General features: G+C 41.4%; 1 protein-coding gene across 2 annotated transcripts in view; it reads left to right on the plus strand.

The window, feature by feature from the left end:
• Positions 1 to 16,976, plus strand: part of LOC121942459 (sodium/potassium/calcium exchanger 3-like) — a 59,235-nt gene that overhangs the window by 20,776 nt on the left and 21,483 nt on the right. For both annotated transcript variants that reach the window (XM_042485673.2, XM_088072596.1), the window contains one exon: positions 15,177 to 15,253. In XM_042485673.2, coding sequence (XP_042341607.2) covers positions 15,177 to 15,253 — 77 coding nt within the window. The remainder of the gene's footprint in view (positions 1 to 15,176; positions 15,254 to 16,976) is intronic.

Below are 16,976 nucleotides of genomic sequence, written 5' to 3' on the forward strand. Positions count from 1 at the left end.
CTCAGTGTTTGCTCTTTGTTGTCGCAGCGCCATTAAATGTGTGCTTTGCAGGATGGCTGCACTTCCAAGGGGCAGCCGTGACTTCGTGTGACATCAGCGTGAATGAAACCTGTTTATTATCTGTGTGAGAGTGTGTCACTCTCTTTGGTCTACCTCCCAATTCCAGGATGCTTTGCTTCCAGCCATATGGGGAAGAAATTTAGCAGCTAGTGTTTTGGTACTGCAGTATTTGCCATGCCCAAGATGTTTTCACCTGCGTCACCTATGTTGATAATAAAATAAACAAATATTAAAGGAGCAGAATAATGTGTTAGCACGCTGCTCTCATGCAGACTGGTTCAAGGTGTCTCTGTCTTATAGCTCAGAGCTGTATGGATTTTATTTTTTCCAAAATGTGCAGGATGTTCATGTTTGTTCGCCCTGCAGCTGAGCGGCTGTTCATCTCACAGCTTTAGGGAGGCAAATATTTTTCTGTTTTCTAAATCTGGGGGAAAGTCAGATTTTTTTTTCCAGGGCGATTATCCTGCGCTTCAGTGAACTTATTCCCTTTGACTAGATACAAAATAAGTGTACATGCCAGCTGTGGCATCTCTTTTTTTACACATTATCTAGAGATTTAGATCTTGGTTAAATGTGTCTCCAGACAGACACTGATCCATTAACAAAACAGAGCAGTTAAATGAATATGCATATATTGAAGTACTGGAATTTACCTGTCTGATCAACTCTTTCCCTGTTTTTATTTGAAAGCTGAGGTGGGCAGATTATTTTTGGTTTTATTTGGCAAAGTCCCATTATAAACAAAATTACATATTGTGGCTTACATATTCTCTGAGAGAAAACTATACTAGCAGCTGCAGAGACAGATCTCAGTCAGCAGCATCCTGAATCCAGCCACTATAAAACCTCCAGGACAGCCTCAAATTACCGTCCCATCAGCATGCTTTTATTTATTTATTTTTGTCTTTTGCCTTTATTATAAAGGACATCTTAAGTATAAAAAAAGGGAGAGAGAGCAGTTGACATGCAGCAAAAGGCCGCAGTTTAAAGTCGAACCAGCTGCCGCTGCGGCGAGGACATAGCCTCAGTACATGGGTCGCCTGCTCTACCAGGTGAGGTGCGCCCAATCTAATCGGATTGGATCAAACTTTCTGTTGCTGCTGTCACAGGGGTGAGACCCGACGCTAATGCTGGCCACCAGCCTGCTGTGACACACAGCCGTGCTGGGTTTGTGCTAAACAAAGCCACAGATCCGAGCCGCTGCCCACTGTCTTCCCAGTTAAGCAGTCGACATCGAGCAAGGTTGAGGGACCATAAGGTGCTCATGTGCAACTTTTCGTCTCATTTTTGATTTGATAAACAGAGAGCGAGAGAGCAAGAGAGCGAGAGAGCGAGAGAGCGAGAGAGCGAGAGAGCGTGAGAGCGAGGCGCTGAGCAAGGGTTATGATTGAGAGCTGCAAGAAGAGGGTCTATCTTCTTATTCTGCTGTGTTTTTTGGCTATTCCAGATTTCTACCCACCCTAGCTTCTAGTCTAAATATCTAAACCCAACTCTGACAACATCACAGTTTTTCACCACCTTAACCTCGCTACCGAACAAAACTTCACCAGCATGTAATTACAGTCGAACACTTTTAGAAAAGGATAAGGAGATCTTCTCTGTGTTTTTTTCCACAGAGGGAAAGCACACGGTGACTACACACACAGACACCGAAGAAAAAAACATTTCCCACTGTGCATAATTAGCCAGAAGTGTGAGATGCAGAATCATTGCATTCATAATGGGCTGGATAGCTTCCAGTTGATGGTTGTTTGACGAGGGAGAGCAGAGGGAGCTGTGTGGAGCCAGTTAGCTGGGAATTCATTAATGGCATATTTAACTGTTATTCATCACCCATAGATCTGCTAATAGAGCTCCACTGTGGTTGTTAACTGTTTAAAACTGACCCCTTGTTTATTTCTATCAACTTATCATCTTATCTATCTATCTATCTATCTATACACACATACATGCATACATACACACATACATGCATATATACTTACATACACATATACATACATACATATTACCAGTGTATACACTTTTGTAGGTTTTAATGTCAGAAACTAGGGCTGTATTCAGCCAAAGAAAATCTTAGTCGACTGAAAATCGACCTACTCTTCAGCCAATCGATTGGTCAATGGGGGTAAAAAATATCTGCTTGTCAGAGGCGTCTTTAGGCCTGGGTGTCCAACGCTTCAGCTCGGAATAATTTATTGATCAGATCTAAATATATTGGCTCTATTTTGTCATTCCATTCATACTTGAACTTGTACTTAGTCACATTCTACCACTGTTAACTTAAATACATATATTTAGCTATTTTCCCAACTCTAGTCAATACATTTTCAATGATAGCAGTTGTATTCTGTACTCAATACTAATTTGAAATTAATAATTTATCTTGAAAGTTAAAAAAATGTTTTTCAGGATAACTGAAGTGCATTATAAAAGCTAAAAAATAGAGCTTGTTAGTTGAAAAACAAATCCTGGTAAAGGATCCCCCTGGACCCTCCTATTGAGGTCCAGGCTAAGCCCCCCAATGTCCTCAAATCCTAGAAACGCCCCGCTGCACGTTATCTCGAGATTAGCTAAAGCGTCACGGTTCACAGAGTGCACTCTACCTGGTAGCCTTGTGTGTTCACCAAAGCGTTTTTTTCCCTGCTCGACATCAACACTTGCCCAGGGCATGTAAGCTCCTTCATGTGTGCGTGGAAAGACTTGAGTGAAAAATAAATGTGCCTCACCAATTGAATATTATCTCAAAATAACCTGCGCACTGTAACTCCTTTCCTCTTTTCCTCTTTCCTCTGTGTTGAATGTTATTTAATTTTTTAAAGTTGTTTTTCTTTTTTTATACTTATTTCAGGTATTTTTCTCTTAATATTTCTAATTCCTTGCCATTGGGATAATGTCTTCTTTCACTGCTCATTCCCTTCCTCCCATGTTTTTGAAAGAAATCATTTGCTAAGTTTTCAAAGGATTAAAAAAACCCATGTTTGGAGACACAAAAGCCACTGGAAACACATCCACCAGTTTGTTAAAAAACAACCATTGTTGTTTGTTTTTTCTTGCACACAGTATATAGTATCATAGCCCAAGACAAATTTCCCTTAGGGTACAATAAATTTTATGTTGATCATAATCACATTGGCCTGCAGCTCCACCATCCCCTCCACCCTCCAATGACAAATCCAGCCCACGCTCACTTTAAAAAAGTTGATATGATGTTTCTTCTGGCTTGACAGTGGTATCATAACCAATGAAAAATTACTATAAAAGTAAAAGACTGAGGTGTAATAAACTGGAACTGTCCTTTAACATAATTGCGATGTTTTCCAGTCAGGGGGAACCGAGTAGCCTGAATTTCATTCGGATTTCATGATAAAATCAAACTGTCCTCATGAGGGACTCACCTACAGACTAGCTCGATTCGTAATAATGTTTCGTCAAATGGTTTCAAACATCAGATCACAGTGTGTTTGTACTGCTCTGTCTCTCACTGTGTTACTGTCTGTTTATCTCTCTCTCTCACACATACACACACACACACAGAGTAAAATCCTCTCTTGAGCCTTTACTCCAGAGGTCGGGTCTGGTCTGTACCAAACTGTAATATAATATGCTTAGTCATCAGAACAGCAAAACAGAAATGGCCACACACACACACACACACACACACACACACACATGCACACACACAAACAGTGCAATCCAAATAAGAGCCTGCCATCCAAATCTCCAAATGCAGTTAGACAACCCCCTCCCCTCGTCATCTTACCCCCCAATGCCAAATCCAGCCAGTGGTGGCTGTTCGTTTCCATGACAACAGCCTGAAAGTATTATATCATCAGTGAGAAGGGAGCAGGGCAAAATTTTGCACGCATGCACACACACCACACCACACACGCACACACACACACACACACACACACACACATAAACACAGACATACACACACTTGCATTCCCTCACTGTCTTTTGCTTTTGCTCTGTCACACACACACACACACACACACACACACACACACACACACACACACACACACACACACACACACACACTTAAGTGCCTTCACCCTACCTCCCCGTTCAGAGCATACGGAGCCTTGCTCTGTTGTTACGCAAGACTCCCTGGCTCTTACTCGGAAGAGGTGACATCATCACCAGTATTTTTTGGGGAGCATCGTTACTTTTTATTGCTCTTATGTACAGTCAAACCTTACGGTTCTTCCTCCTGATTTTCTGCTTCTGTGTTCACAATGAGGCGATTGTCAGTTTTAAATTATCTTTGGATTAACATTAATGAAGCATCAACAGCGGCAGCTCTCATTAGGAGTTTAAGCTGGCAGGACAACCTGCTTATGGAGAAAATTTGCCAGCTTTTATGTGGACGTCCAGTCAGTGTTGATATTTCATTTTGTCAGTGAAAGCAATCAATTCGTCAGTGTGTTCTATATTGACAAAGAAAGCTGATCCTGCTGCTCGTGAAGCCGTGTCTGCATCTACATGTATGAGGATGCTCTGCATGTGATGTTATTGTGTATGTGCAGAGCACCCTTCCCTGGCTGATGGAGGCTAGAAATCAAAGCTGAAATAGCCAGTAGATCTTATATGGCTCCAACTACATCACTGGATGCATTTCCATCCACTTATAATCTTATCATTGGGTTGTGCTCTCTTGTGCATTGACTGGTGAATTAGTACCACCTACTATCTTGATGAATTAACTCCTAATATTTGCATGACAGTGGATGGAAAATAACATAAATTCATATTTTCTTTCGCTGATTTTATGAAAAGTCAGTAGAAATTTATGCTACATTTGGATATAAACCCAACTTTCACATCAGCTGACGGCGCTGGATGTAGGAAAAACAACAGATTTTGCAGCTGCTAACTCTGCTTTCTCGGTCAACGTAGCACACTGAGGAATTTATTGCTTCAGTTGTCTACATTTACCATCAACACTGACTGGACAGCCACATACCCTGGTGAGTGTCCCCTTTAAGATACTCTGAATAATTTGCTTATTAGCTTATCAATACATTATGCCCCCTAATAAAACCATTAACATCGATGTAGCTGGTTGTTTGTTTGGCCTTTAGAGAGGGTAACGCCATGATGGTACCTTTGCTGAGATTGCAGTGATGCAGTGATTGCCTGCATTGTAATTTTCCCCTTATTTTCTTGGATATGACGTAAGCATCCAGATATTACTTGTGCTTATTTTGAACATGCAACCATATATGCAGCATTCAGCGGTTTTAGTCTTCTTGCTGGTCATGGCAGGGGATCAGCAAGGCGGAAGCACTGGGTAGAAAGTGGTAAGGGGGGAACATAGCTGGGGCAGAGGGCTTCTTCCTGGCTCCATATTTTATATTTAAACAGCAGAGATTGCAGGAAATCCCCAAAGTATTACTCCACCTTTTCACCCCCATCTCTTTGATGGTTATAAATAGATGGGAAAGATGGAGGGAGTGGGGGAGCATTAGGTAAAGATGACGAGAGTGGTTCTCCACTGGGATTTGTACAGTAGATGTGTGAAGGAGAGTTCCAGGCCAAGAGCAAATGTAACACCACCATATGCATGTGCACAGTCCTCCCTCTTCTCTCCTCTATTTCTCTCCCTATAAATAAACCCATACCCTCGCCCACATACACGATGTTTTACCTGATGTGACGCTCTCATCATCTGTAACCTCACTGGTGCTGAAAGGACGAGTCAATTGAAAGAAAATGTATCAACATTTCAAGTGTTCTGATAGCTCGCCATCTTTTACGACTTGTGTGACATACATGAGTTGCTTTAGTTTTATGAATGAAAGTGAACTTGGAGTCATTCATTGTCACTCTGCAGAGAGAGTGGGCTCTGTCGCCTGCTTCTCGACTTAATAAAAAGAGGGTTACATACATCCAGTACATGTGGAGAGGGTGGCAGTGCACCTACAGATGGAATGAATCTGTTATCATGCTCCTGACCTGATTGTTACTTGGCAGGTTTCCATTTAAGATTTACGCTAAAGTTAAGCAGTATTTTCAAAATGTTGATAAAACATAATTGCGAGATGACTGTGTTTCCATTGAATGTTATGCGACTTTTCTCGCAATGGTATAAACTTCTCCTCTGGCGATAACATTCTTAGAAGCAAGTCGATGGATGTCCAAAATATTAGCAGGTTTATTTCTATTGTAGCTACCGCACCAGCTGTCATCATTTCCGTTCTAAGGTGACGTAGAGAGCGATGATTGAAAGGAAAGCCCCTTATGCGAGGAAGCGGCCTCAAATGGGGGATTTCTGGGGGATGATAGTCCTTGATTTCACAGAGGAATTGTGGATAGAAAGCTTCCAGATGATCCGCTCAACTATTGAAGACTTACGCAGTGCATTATCTCCTCTTACAGTGCCTGCTGCATCATGTCCGAGGGAGCAATTTCCTACCGACAAGCGCATAGTCATAGCATCATGTGACCTTTAAAAGTAAAAAAATTGTTTCCATTGCAGTTTTATGAAAAATAGCTTTTTCAAATCGCCTAAAATACCACCTCATGCGAGCGTAAAAACCTTTGCGATAAATGGGAGTTTTTTTTAAATTGAGGTGTTTCCATTAGGCGTATTTTATATTCGCGATTTCAGTTTGCGCATTTTAAGGGTTAATGGAACTCCTCCTATTATCTCTTTTGCTTGATTATGTTAACATTTGCGCACAGATAAGTGTCCTGTGCTTGTGAGTCAGCATTACAGAAAAAGTCATAGACCATTTCCAACTAGGAGATACATGAAGTCCAAAAGAGATTTTTTTTTGTTTAGATGTCATGAGCTGTCCCAGATACCATATTGGCTGTCTGGACACACTGGAAGAGATTAAATGAGATACCCAGTATCTTTTGGGTTGGGCCATTATTGAAGTAAGAAGATGCTAATGGCTATTGGCATTCATTGGGTGCATAACGAATATCAACTCTGATTTATCTGCCACATGAAGTGTAGGGGGAAGTAGTGCCCTTTTAGCAAACAACTTTGTCGCTGCCATTGTGCAGTTTTGCCACTGTCACTGATCAGTTTTCAATCACATCCGCTGGGCCGTCTGTTTTTTTTTATTTTTTTAACAACTTCCTTCCCCTTCTCTTTCTCTCTCTCTCTCAAACACACACATACACACCATGGAGAGGGCCATGGCACTTAATTCTAATTGTCTCAGTCCTTAGTCCAGACAATTGTGCTAATGTAATACATAAAGCTGGCAGTTTGCAGACTGGGTCTGGTTCGATGCTTAAGTAAAGCATTTTTATTTGATTAATGTGTGTGGGGAGCCAGCCAGAAGTCAGCCACTGATCCACATACATCGATTGTCCAATAAAGTTTTTTTAATACAGTAGCCAACAGGTATTAAAACCAAACATTGTAACCATTCCTGTCAGTGAAAAATAGTAATCCAATGTTGAAATCCAAGTTGAAATCAGCAGGATAAGAGCTAATTAGCTAAATAAACAAGGTTGCATAACGTTTTATTTTGATGTGTTCAGGGTCGGCTTAGTAAAATGACTATAAGGCAAAGATAAAGAATGATGATCTCAAATGTAAGAAAAAAAGAAAATTTAGTTTTTGTCAAGAAACTTGAAAAATACAGTTGTTTGGGTGAGAAACTTGTTTTTTTCAGCAATATGAATTAGATAGTAGAGATGGAGTTACAACCTGTTTACCGTCCAATCATGAGCTCTAATCATTTTATAATACATAATTAAAACTACTGAGGCCAAGATTTTTCAAAGTAAATATTTGGATCAAAATATTAAAAATTCCACTAAATAGTAGAGAAGCTTTGCATACTGGTATCGATAAAGACTCGGATTGTTAAGGAGTCTCAATAACTGTATCAATATCAGTATATAATAACAATCCACATCCCTATGCAAGGTACTGCAATGTTATCATGTTATCCCTGTTAGTTTTGTCTCACCTAGTGTTTCTGCTGACCTCGACACCAGTAATGAAGCTGAAGTTAACATGACATAATTGTTTTGTTCATGAGACAAATCAAATGTTAGATGCGAGACAGTCCACACAGTCTAGCGCACCATACTGTTAGCAGACGAGGCCAGAAGGAGTAAATAAGAGTCTGAGGAGGATACATTTAGTAAGCAAAAGAGATTTGGCAAAAATGTTACAACACGGCAGCTAGCGTGACAGTCTTGAGCATTTGAACATGTTCAGTGGAGCATAAAAGAAAAGCAAAGGTGTCACAGAGCTCCGGCACAAGAAAAACAAGCCACAAAGAAGCCGTGCTACATCTCGATGCAGAGTCCCTCAGTGGCTCAGTGACTCCTTCCAAATTGCCTGGTAAATAAGACGGGCATGGGATAGTGCAGGTAGGTGGGCGAGCAGGCGGGCGGGCAGCTCCAACAGTAGAATGAAGCAAAATATGTTGCAGAGCAAGCTGAAGCCTGATTGCTGATTGATACATTGACTGCCACTGATTGTGCATGGTGAAGAAGAACTGGGAGACCGCGATGATTGCAGAGAGGGAAACAATGGAAACTCAGTGGCTGTGTGTGTGTGTGTGTGTGTGTGTGTGTGTGTGTGTGTGTGTGTGTGTGTGTGTGTGTGTGTGTGTGTGTGTGTGTGTGTGTGTGTGTGTGTGTGTGTGTGTGTGTGTGTGTGTGTGTGTGTACGTACACAGCCAGCAGGGGTAGTCGGGGCCGGAGCACCATCAGCAGCTGTTGAGGGTGCATCCCAGCGACCTCACTTACAACTGCTGCGCTAATTACCAAACCGACCACATCACTGTTTGTCTTTCTCTCCTGCACACTCGGTACACTTCAGTTTCCCCACATTCTGCTTCATCAGCATGGCTTTCAAGAATTATTGCCTGAGCTGTCAGGTTCAGGTATCTTTCACACTGAGAGTTTCCCCTCAGCCCTCCCTCACTTAACTGTTTACCACCCCCACCACACCTAAACCTGTCCCATTGTACATGAGGCCACATGTATTTTTTTTCCTATCCCCAAACATCATGCATAATGCACTGCGTCTCAACCTGTGCTCTGCATGGTTTACTTCAAACCTCATCACTAATGGCAAGTGTACCACGGAGCAGCAGCAGCGGAGAGACTCCCTTCAGGTTAAAGCTAGCAGTCTATTATTTTTGCCCACTTCTTCCTGCTGCCACTTAAACACACTCCGCCTCAAGGAGACACTCTGTTGCTATGGAGTTTGTGTTCAGATGGATACAGTCGAACACGTTTTACAGGCAGCCAGGCAGGAGTGCTGCTATTGATGAAAACGATCAAAGTGGATTGATGTGAGCGTGCTAGTCATACGATTTGTTCTGCTCTGTAGGCATACTGTTTTAATTAACTTCAACAGATGTGTCACTGAAACAGGTATTGTGATCTAACACCTGTTTGGGATGTTCAGAGAACTAATACTTTTGCACCAAGTCGATGGCAAAGTTTTGAAAACGTGATGGTACTTGTTTTTGTCCAATACTGTTGGTACAGAAGATGCTATTCTCCTAGAAGTGATGGGGCTGCATTTACACTTAACAGGTGTTCTAGTCTGCAGTTAAATGCCTAAAGAGGAAAAAGAACTCCATGGTATTAGTATCAACTACTAAATTTTTGGTGACATGCCTGATACCTGCAGTATTTAAAAAATGCTTTCAGAAACTGCTATTCAAGCAGACTGAACCAGAAGCAGCAGCATTACTGCCTTTGCTCTGTATCAGCTGAAATTGTGATCTCTGTTAGTGTTAACTGTACTTTGGTTATGAACTAGGGTATTTTTAGTGTAATTGGACCTTGACAGTTTTCGCTTGACGTAGAGTTTTCTTCTCCTGGCAGCTCTGAAAAGACAAAGAGGGTGAGTCATTCAGATGCACAAGTTGTGTAAGAGGTGAACTATATACAGTCATATGTTGAGGATCATTTGCCCTTGTGTTAATGAATGTTGAATTGTTGTAAGACGTTCAGCGTACTGTGCTTTGGTCATGGCTCCCAGCAAGACTGTAACCAAAATAAGCATTGATAAAAAACAACCCAGGAATGGTTCATTAAATGTTTCCTTGAGTGCTTGAATGTGATATGACCACTTCTGTTATGCCAGTAGACGTACCGATGACATCGGCAGAAAGTCGCAACAGCAAATTGACACAATTATCCCAACTATATGATACTCCATTAACCCTTTGAAACCTGAGCAAATTGGTCTGGTTCCTCGAAAAATGTGGGGATAAGGTAATGAACAACTTAACAAGAAATGGCCCATAAAAATAGTAAAAAAGTTACAAGAAATTCACCTGGAAATAATCACAAAAAAGGAAGAAAATGACCTCCCAGAAAGTGCTGGAAATTGACAAAAAATATATGTAATGTACATAATTTTAAATATCTAATTAGAATTATTATGAATATAATTTTCTTTTTTACCTCCCTTTTTTTCAGATAAATTTCTTGTTTCTTTTACTAATTGCTTGTGATTTGTAGGACGTTTATTGAAAAGTCGCTTACTGTCTTTTTCCCTATATTTTGGAAATAAATAAAACCAATTTGCTCAGGTTTCAAAGGGTTAAACAGCTTGTAAAAGGCATCTGAACAGAGCACAAGAAAACTTATGCCAATCCAGGCTTTGAAGGGTTAATGTAAAAATCTGTTTTTAGATTGGAAACAGATTGTCCACTGTGTTGTTTGCACAATTTTGACCTCTGTTTTTCAGTTTATGTTAATTTGCCCCTAGAAGTTGTGACTTTATTTGTAACAGCGCCGCCTTTGACTGGTAATTAGACTTAACCAGTAGGTCCTGCTCATTCTGTTGTTTCTATGTTTTCTGCCAAACTCTCATTTTTTTCTTATCTCATAGTGCCTGAAATTTAAACCCATTTTTGTACAGGTTGGAACATTTTTGGATTGGGAGTTCTAAAATTTCCTTTGTTTTTAGTTTGAACTCATTTTTAAAAGGAAAATACAAAAAGATGGGACCACTGCCATCTTATGTCAGCACACTGGCAGGAACACAGTTTCAGGCAGAGTGTGTGAGGACAGTAACTGCTGTCAGTGTGTTTGAATTGCTCAACCCTCAGTGACCAGCTGTAGATCATGAATAGGCAGCTCCCACGAGACTCTGTGTGTGTGTGTGTGTGTGTGTGTGTGTGTGTGTGTGTGTGTGTGTGTGTGCGTGTGCGTATGTGTGTGTGTGTGTGTGTAGCCCCCTCTCCACTGGACAAACATTCCACTAACACACGACTTTTATATTATGGAAATGGTTGCAATCAGCATCAGCGTTTTCCTGGGACAAATGACTCTACAGTGGTCACTGGAATTTATCAGCTTCAGATCGGCTCCGATCAGCAGTGATGGAAATACAACACCTCGGTACAAATTTGCGTTTCCTAGGAAAGCAAAGGCGAGACCCACCTTACTCTCCTTCTAATTGGTCAGTGCTCGTTGCCTTTGTTGGATGGATTGGTCAGGTTTAGGCCAAAGAGTGAGATTGGTGAGGGTTAGGGTAACCATGTCAGGGCAAGAAATGCGTGAAATGAGACAAAAGACGAAGAAAGTGAGCTCAGTCAACTGTATCTACGTGAAGAAAAACGTTTGTTGTATGTGTCCAAGTGTGTGGGGAAAATGTAAATGCGTATCAGTTCAGTTTATCTGGAGAATTCTCACATTAAAAACTAGAAATCTCTATAAAGAACTGCATACATGTATAAACACAATAATTTGACTTTAAGACTCAGTAAACTAAGGTCCTGAGCATCCACCCTTGACACATGGCGACATTTGGAGCATGGATATAGCATGCATCAGTATCCAAGTGCTTGATGTGTATCTATGCATCCTCGTTGGTGTAAACCACACGAGGCAATGACGATAAGTGCATCTGCTGCCCGTATCTCCCCCTGGCACAGCAAGTGTCAGTCTGGGCGAGGTAAATGTTGGCTGCACGTCCTCTCGTCTCCATCACTGTGTCCACTTGACAGGACTCAGCTGCTGAGCTCTTGGTCTCACCTGCTCATGTAGAGCACCATCCACCTCAATCTGGCTGCTCTCCAGCTGTCCACTTCTCTATTAGTTGTTGTTAGGTTTCCATTTCAGGTTGACTGCAGTTGTTCAGGTTATTAAAATTGTGTTATGAGACCACACATCTGTTTACTTTATTTCTGCTACTCTAGTCAGTGCACACAACCAAAGACTAGTCAGTGCGTTAAGTCACTGTACAAACAGTAAATTCTCTTCTGTAGTGATACTGAATTTACGACCTGTGGGCCAAATCTGGCCCCCGATTATTCCTTAATTCACAATAAAAATAAAGTGATTCACACTGGACATTGTTTTTGTATTTTTAGTACTATACATACGGTGCCAGAGAGTATAAAACAGCATTAAAATTGAGCTTGTTTATTAAAAAAAGGTGCCAGAGGACATCCATCGCACCAGACAGAGGTCCTCGCTTATCCTCTTATCCTAGAAATGTCCTAAAATCCTAGAAACATCTGTAATCCTAGAGATGCCCTGAAATCTTAGAATTGTCCCAAAATCCTAAAGTTACCCCAAAGTTTGAGTAATGTCCTAAATTCCTAGAAACATCACAAAATCCGAGAAATTTACCCAATATTAGATAAATGTCCTAAAATGCTAGAAACAGAAAATCGTAGAAAAATCCTGAAGTCCTAGAAACATCATGAAATCCCAGAAATGTCCTTAAATCTCAGTCTCCCATTTAGGTGTATATAATTCTGTATGTGTAAGCATGTTTTTCAATATATCCACATAGCAGTCTGACATGGTGAGCATGTGTTTCTGATTCACATTTAGAAAAAGCTAGGTGCTGTGAAGTGGAACTTTTCAGTGTTGTGTATAAAACACCTTGTTTACATGAAGGTTCAGTGGGTTTCTTGTGGGAGTGTGCGGTTCTGCATCACGTCCGCACATGTACTTACTTCTCGTGGGAAATTGGGCTTCATGCTTCTTGGAACAGTAATTAGCACTATGGGTTTTTATCTGCAGGCTCTTTGAAGACTTTCAGGAGACAGTCGGCTTCAGCATTTGTTTTTCAATTTTTCAGTCTTGTCTTTCACTTTAATGATTAATCACGATATGTGGAGATTCTTCTCATTTATTCTTTTTGGCATATCAGCTTCAGATAAGACCATTGTCTTTTCTTCATCCACATTAATTCCTGTCATGAGAGCTGATTGTTGTTTTCCTCCACATACTAACTAGCCTGGCATTTTGGCTGGATTGAGTTTGAGCTAGCTAACACCGGCTTGTAACAGTAAATATTAAACACATCCAGCTGTCGCAGTGAGATGGCCGTCTGCTCTGTGGCTTTTTACAGGCTGCTCTGCATTGTGTTAGGCTTAAAAAGTTATAGCAGTGGAACATAGTGCAGAGGAGGACTGCAGCCACTCAAACACAGCAAGATACTGGAGATGCAAATTGGTCAACAAAGTACAAAAACGGGTGGGGAGTGGGAGAAAACAGTGGGAAAGTAGTGAACTATTCTTTCTGCTCTCATTCTCTCTCTGCAACATGTTGTGAGGAAGTAAAATAAGACTAAATGTAGGCGGAATGATAAACAACTCAACCACTACTAACTCACTTTCATTCAGTCCCTAACCCACTTATGTTTAGCCCACCTGTCTCTCGAGTGGGTGTGAATGATGCAGAAGGCATTTGGTGCTCTGTTAGATGCAATCCATGAAACCTCATTCAAACCTTTGTCTTATGTCATCATCTCTCTGTCCCTGTTTCCTGTTTCTCGTCATTGTCAGATGTTTTACTCAGTCCATTTCATCAGAGATGTAGTCTCGTAGAAGTAATAACACTTAGGCCTGGGCAATATGTTTTATTTCATACTTTTATACCTCCCTGAAATTTCACCGGGGTATACGTTATATGACAGTAGAATTGTGCAGCGCTATAACCACCCCTACCAACAGCAAATGCACTACTTACTGTAAGCTTTTCAGATTAATAAATACACAATTGAAACCCACAATATGTTAAGAAGACAGAGAAATACAACTGTACGCATTTCTCTTGGTCACAGAAGACTTACGAGGCTTAATTGCCTCATTAACTCACCATAAGACACACTTCATCCAAACTTGACAGAAACAAAACAAAAAATCACTGTTGCTAGTAATGTAGTTAATAAGTCTGCTGTTCCGACAATCACCAGCTCCACTTGTTTTATTTTTACACTGTTGATGCCCTTATAATTCCTCTGTTTGCTGTGCTGGTCAGTAAAATATTTCTGATTCTGACTGAGCTCAGCTCTCCTGCCTGATGCCTGGCTGACCTTTCCTGTGTCGGTGCTGAAATATGTAACAGGTGTTAGCAGTGGCCTGTGAATGGGCTCCTGATTTGTGTGGGAGGGAATGATGACAGGGGTGACTTGATGCTGGAGGGGTGAGAGGCAAAGGTTGTCGACACTCTGCGGCAGCCAAGCGCCTGTCACTGGTCTTGGCATTCACAGAGGGACTGTGAGGCTGAGAGAGAGGAGGAAGTCAAGAAGCCATGGAGAGAGGAGTAAAATAACTCAGGCCACCATTTAAATCCAAACTCCTTCTCTTTCACCTCTTTCTTTTTTTTTCATGCCCTCTCTGTCTGCCAACTTTCCACTTTTCCCTCAATCTTGCTTTCTCCATCTTTTGCTCACACACAGTAGCTCGCTCTTTCTCAACACATTCCCGTGCAGAGAAGTTTGCACATTGCGGTTACACTCCCACCACCCTATCTCTCTCCTCTGCTCTCCATCCTACTTGCCATACCCTAAATATCCTTCGCTCTATTTTTACAATCTCTCCTCTTTGCCCTCACTTTGTCCTCCTGGTGCTCTCTTTTTCCATTTTCCTTTTCGCCTCTTGTCGCTCATTGACGAACCATGCTCGTGCTCAGTCCATGGCAGGGCAGTTACACAGTCACACACATTTGGGTGATGTGCTCTGTCAGCAGGGCTTCTTGTCAATACACAAGTTCAGTGGATTTCTTTGCTCTTAAGGTTGACCTCTCTGCTTTGCATTGGAAATATGTTCCCTGTACCATGCTCTGCGGAAAAACACACATACATAAACACATACTCAAACACTGTGTATGAACTGTTCTGACTCTTTGTTGTCTGTGTCTTCCAGCTCTGCACGAATTCCCTACAGACCTGTTCACAAACAAAGAGAGAGCAGAAGGAGCTGTGGCCCTGCATGTCCTATGTGTAAGTTTACCTTCACCTATAAATCTCTGCATTTATGTATTTTTGTGTGTGTGGACATTATGGGACTGTGAATAAATTGCCTATGTTACCTTTAACATCACATTTTAAAGGATAAAACTGGTAATATTCAACTTTTTTCTTCTTATCAACTTGGGATGTCAGTTTTGGGTCACTTAGCCTGTGAAAGCCAAAAAAAATCTGAAATACTAAACACTACAGAAGTTAAATCTGTGGTTGAAAGTGTGATTGTATCCCTCCCAGAAACTTATTAATCCAGCCTTGAACTGCTGTGTCTTCCTGGAGACTTTGTCAGCCATCCTTGATGCCTTTGTTGAACCAATCAGGCTGTGTTTCTGACTGTGTCTGTCTGTGACTATCAGAAGAGTAATGAACAAGTGTCTGAGATGTGCTGAGTTGTAGTAGTCCCCTCCCACAAGTTGCCAGAAGCAGGGTTGGGCACTTCTCGAGCTCTCTGTCCAAACTGAATATAATAAATACGCACTTCTGCTTCTTCAAGTGAACAAACTGTGTAGCTGTCAGCTCTGCGCTCAAGATCAGACTGTAGACATAACCATTCAAAAGATGAGCGATTAATGTACTTAGTAGATTAGTTACTTTTTAAATAAGAAAACACACGTCTCAGTGTGTGATATTTACTGGAAATTACCTGCAAGATAGCAAACAGCAAGTAACCCTAGCCGAATTTGTTTTTGTCAGTGGTGATTATTTCAGCAGAAACATTCAGTTTCCCAGTGATTTCCCTTCAGCGAGCTAACACTGTGTTTAGATTTTCTTAGTGAAATAAGGAGGTTTCATATAAATAAGTCCTCATTTCATGACTTCATGAATCAGCTGGTCCTCGTCCACTGCGGCACTGTCAAAGCGAGCATCAGATATAATTACTAACACAGTTCATACACCTGCAGCCAGTTCTCTTTTGTCTGCTTTTTGTCAGCCAGTTTGCATAAATCAAACCAGTTTAAGCTTGTACACTGGACTGAACCAGCAAAACTCGAAATCAACCCAACTCTAGCCAGAAGTTGACTGGTGTAACACCAACATCTCTCTGGTATGCCGTTAGTGGATTGTATGTGTGTGTATGCAACCAGTCAACAGTTGACCAGTGGCATCCCCATTATCAACAAATCCCATTTAAAAAATTTTATATACGTATATAAAGCCAACAATAAAAAGGTCCAAGTCTTGTCTAACCAAAGCAGCCTCTCCTCTCCTCTCCCCTTCTCTTCCTCTCCAGCTGCATTCGTTCAGCACACACATGACCAGTCCCACTGGCCGCATGTTCCCACAGGGGTTAATATGCAGGGTCAGGGCTACGATGGAGCCCCTCTGCCGTCACTCTTATATGACGGGCACATGGCAGGCACAATGTTCCAGTAGATGATGACACATGTTGTACTGTCTCTGGGGGACTGACTGTGATGGAAGCTCATGCCAGCAGAGCAGCGTCTCCAGGGAACTTCGTTGTGCATAAACAGAGCACTAAGAGCGACCGAATGGATCATTTTGCGGGTACATTCTGACTTTATAGGCGATGTCACTACTTACAGTGCACCCACCCTCTGAGTTAGCCTTTTCCTGCTGCAGAAGGGCAAATGGAAGTAACCTTTTCTAGGATGCTCAGGGATTAAAATAACAAAAAGCCAAAAATACAGTATATCATCACAAACTATTTCCCCGTGATGCCTAACCTTTAAAATAATGT

This window comes from Plectropomus leopardus, chromosome 3 (genome assembly GCF_026936395.1).
Source record: "Plectropomus leopardus strain MGB_pleo_1.0 chromosome 3, ASM2693639v1, whole genome shotgun sequence".
Lineage (NCBI taxonomy): Eukaryota > Metazoa > Chordata > Actinopteri > Perciformes > Serranidae > Plectropomus > Plectropomus leopardus.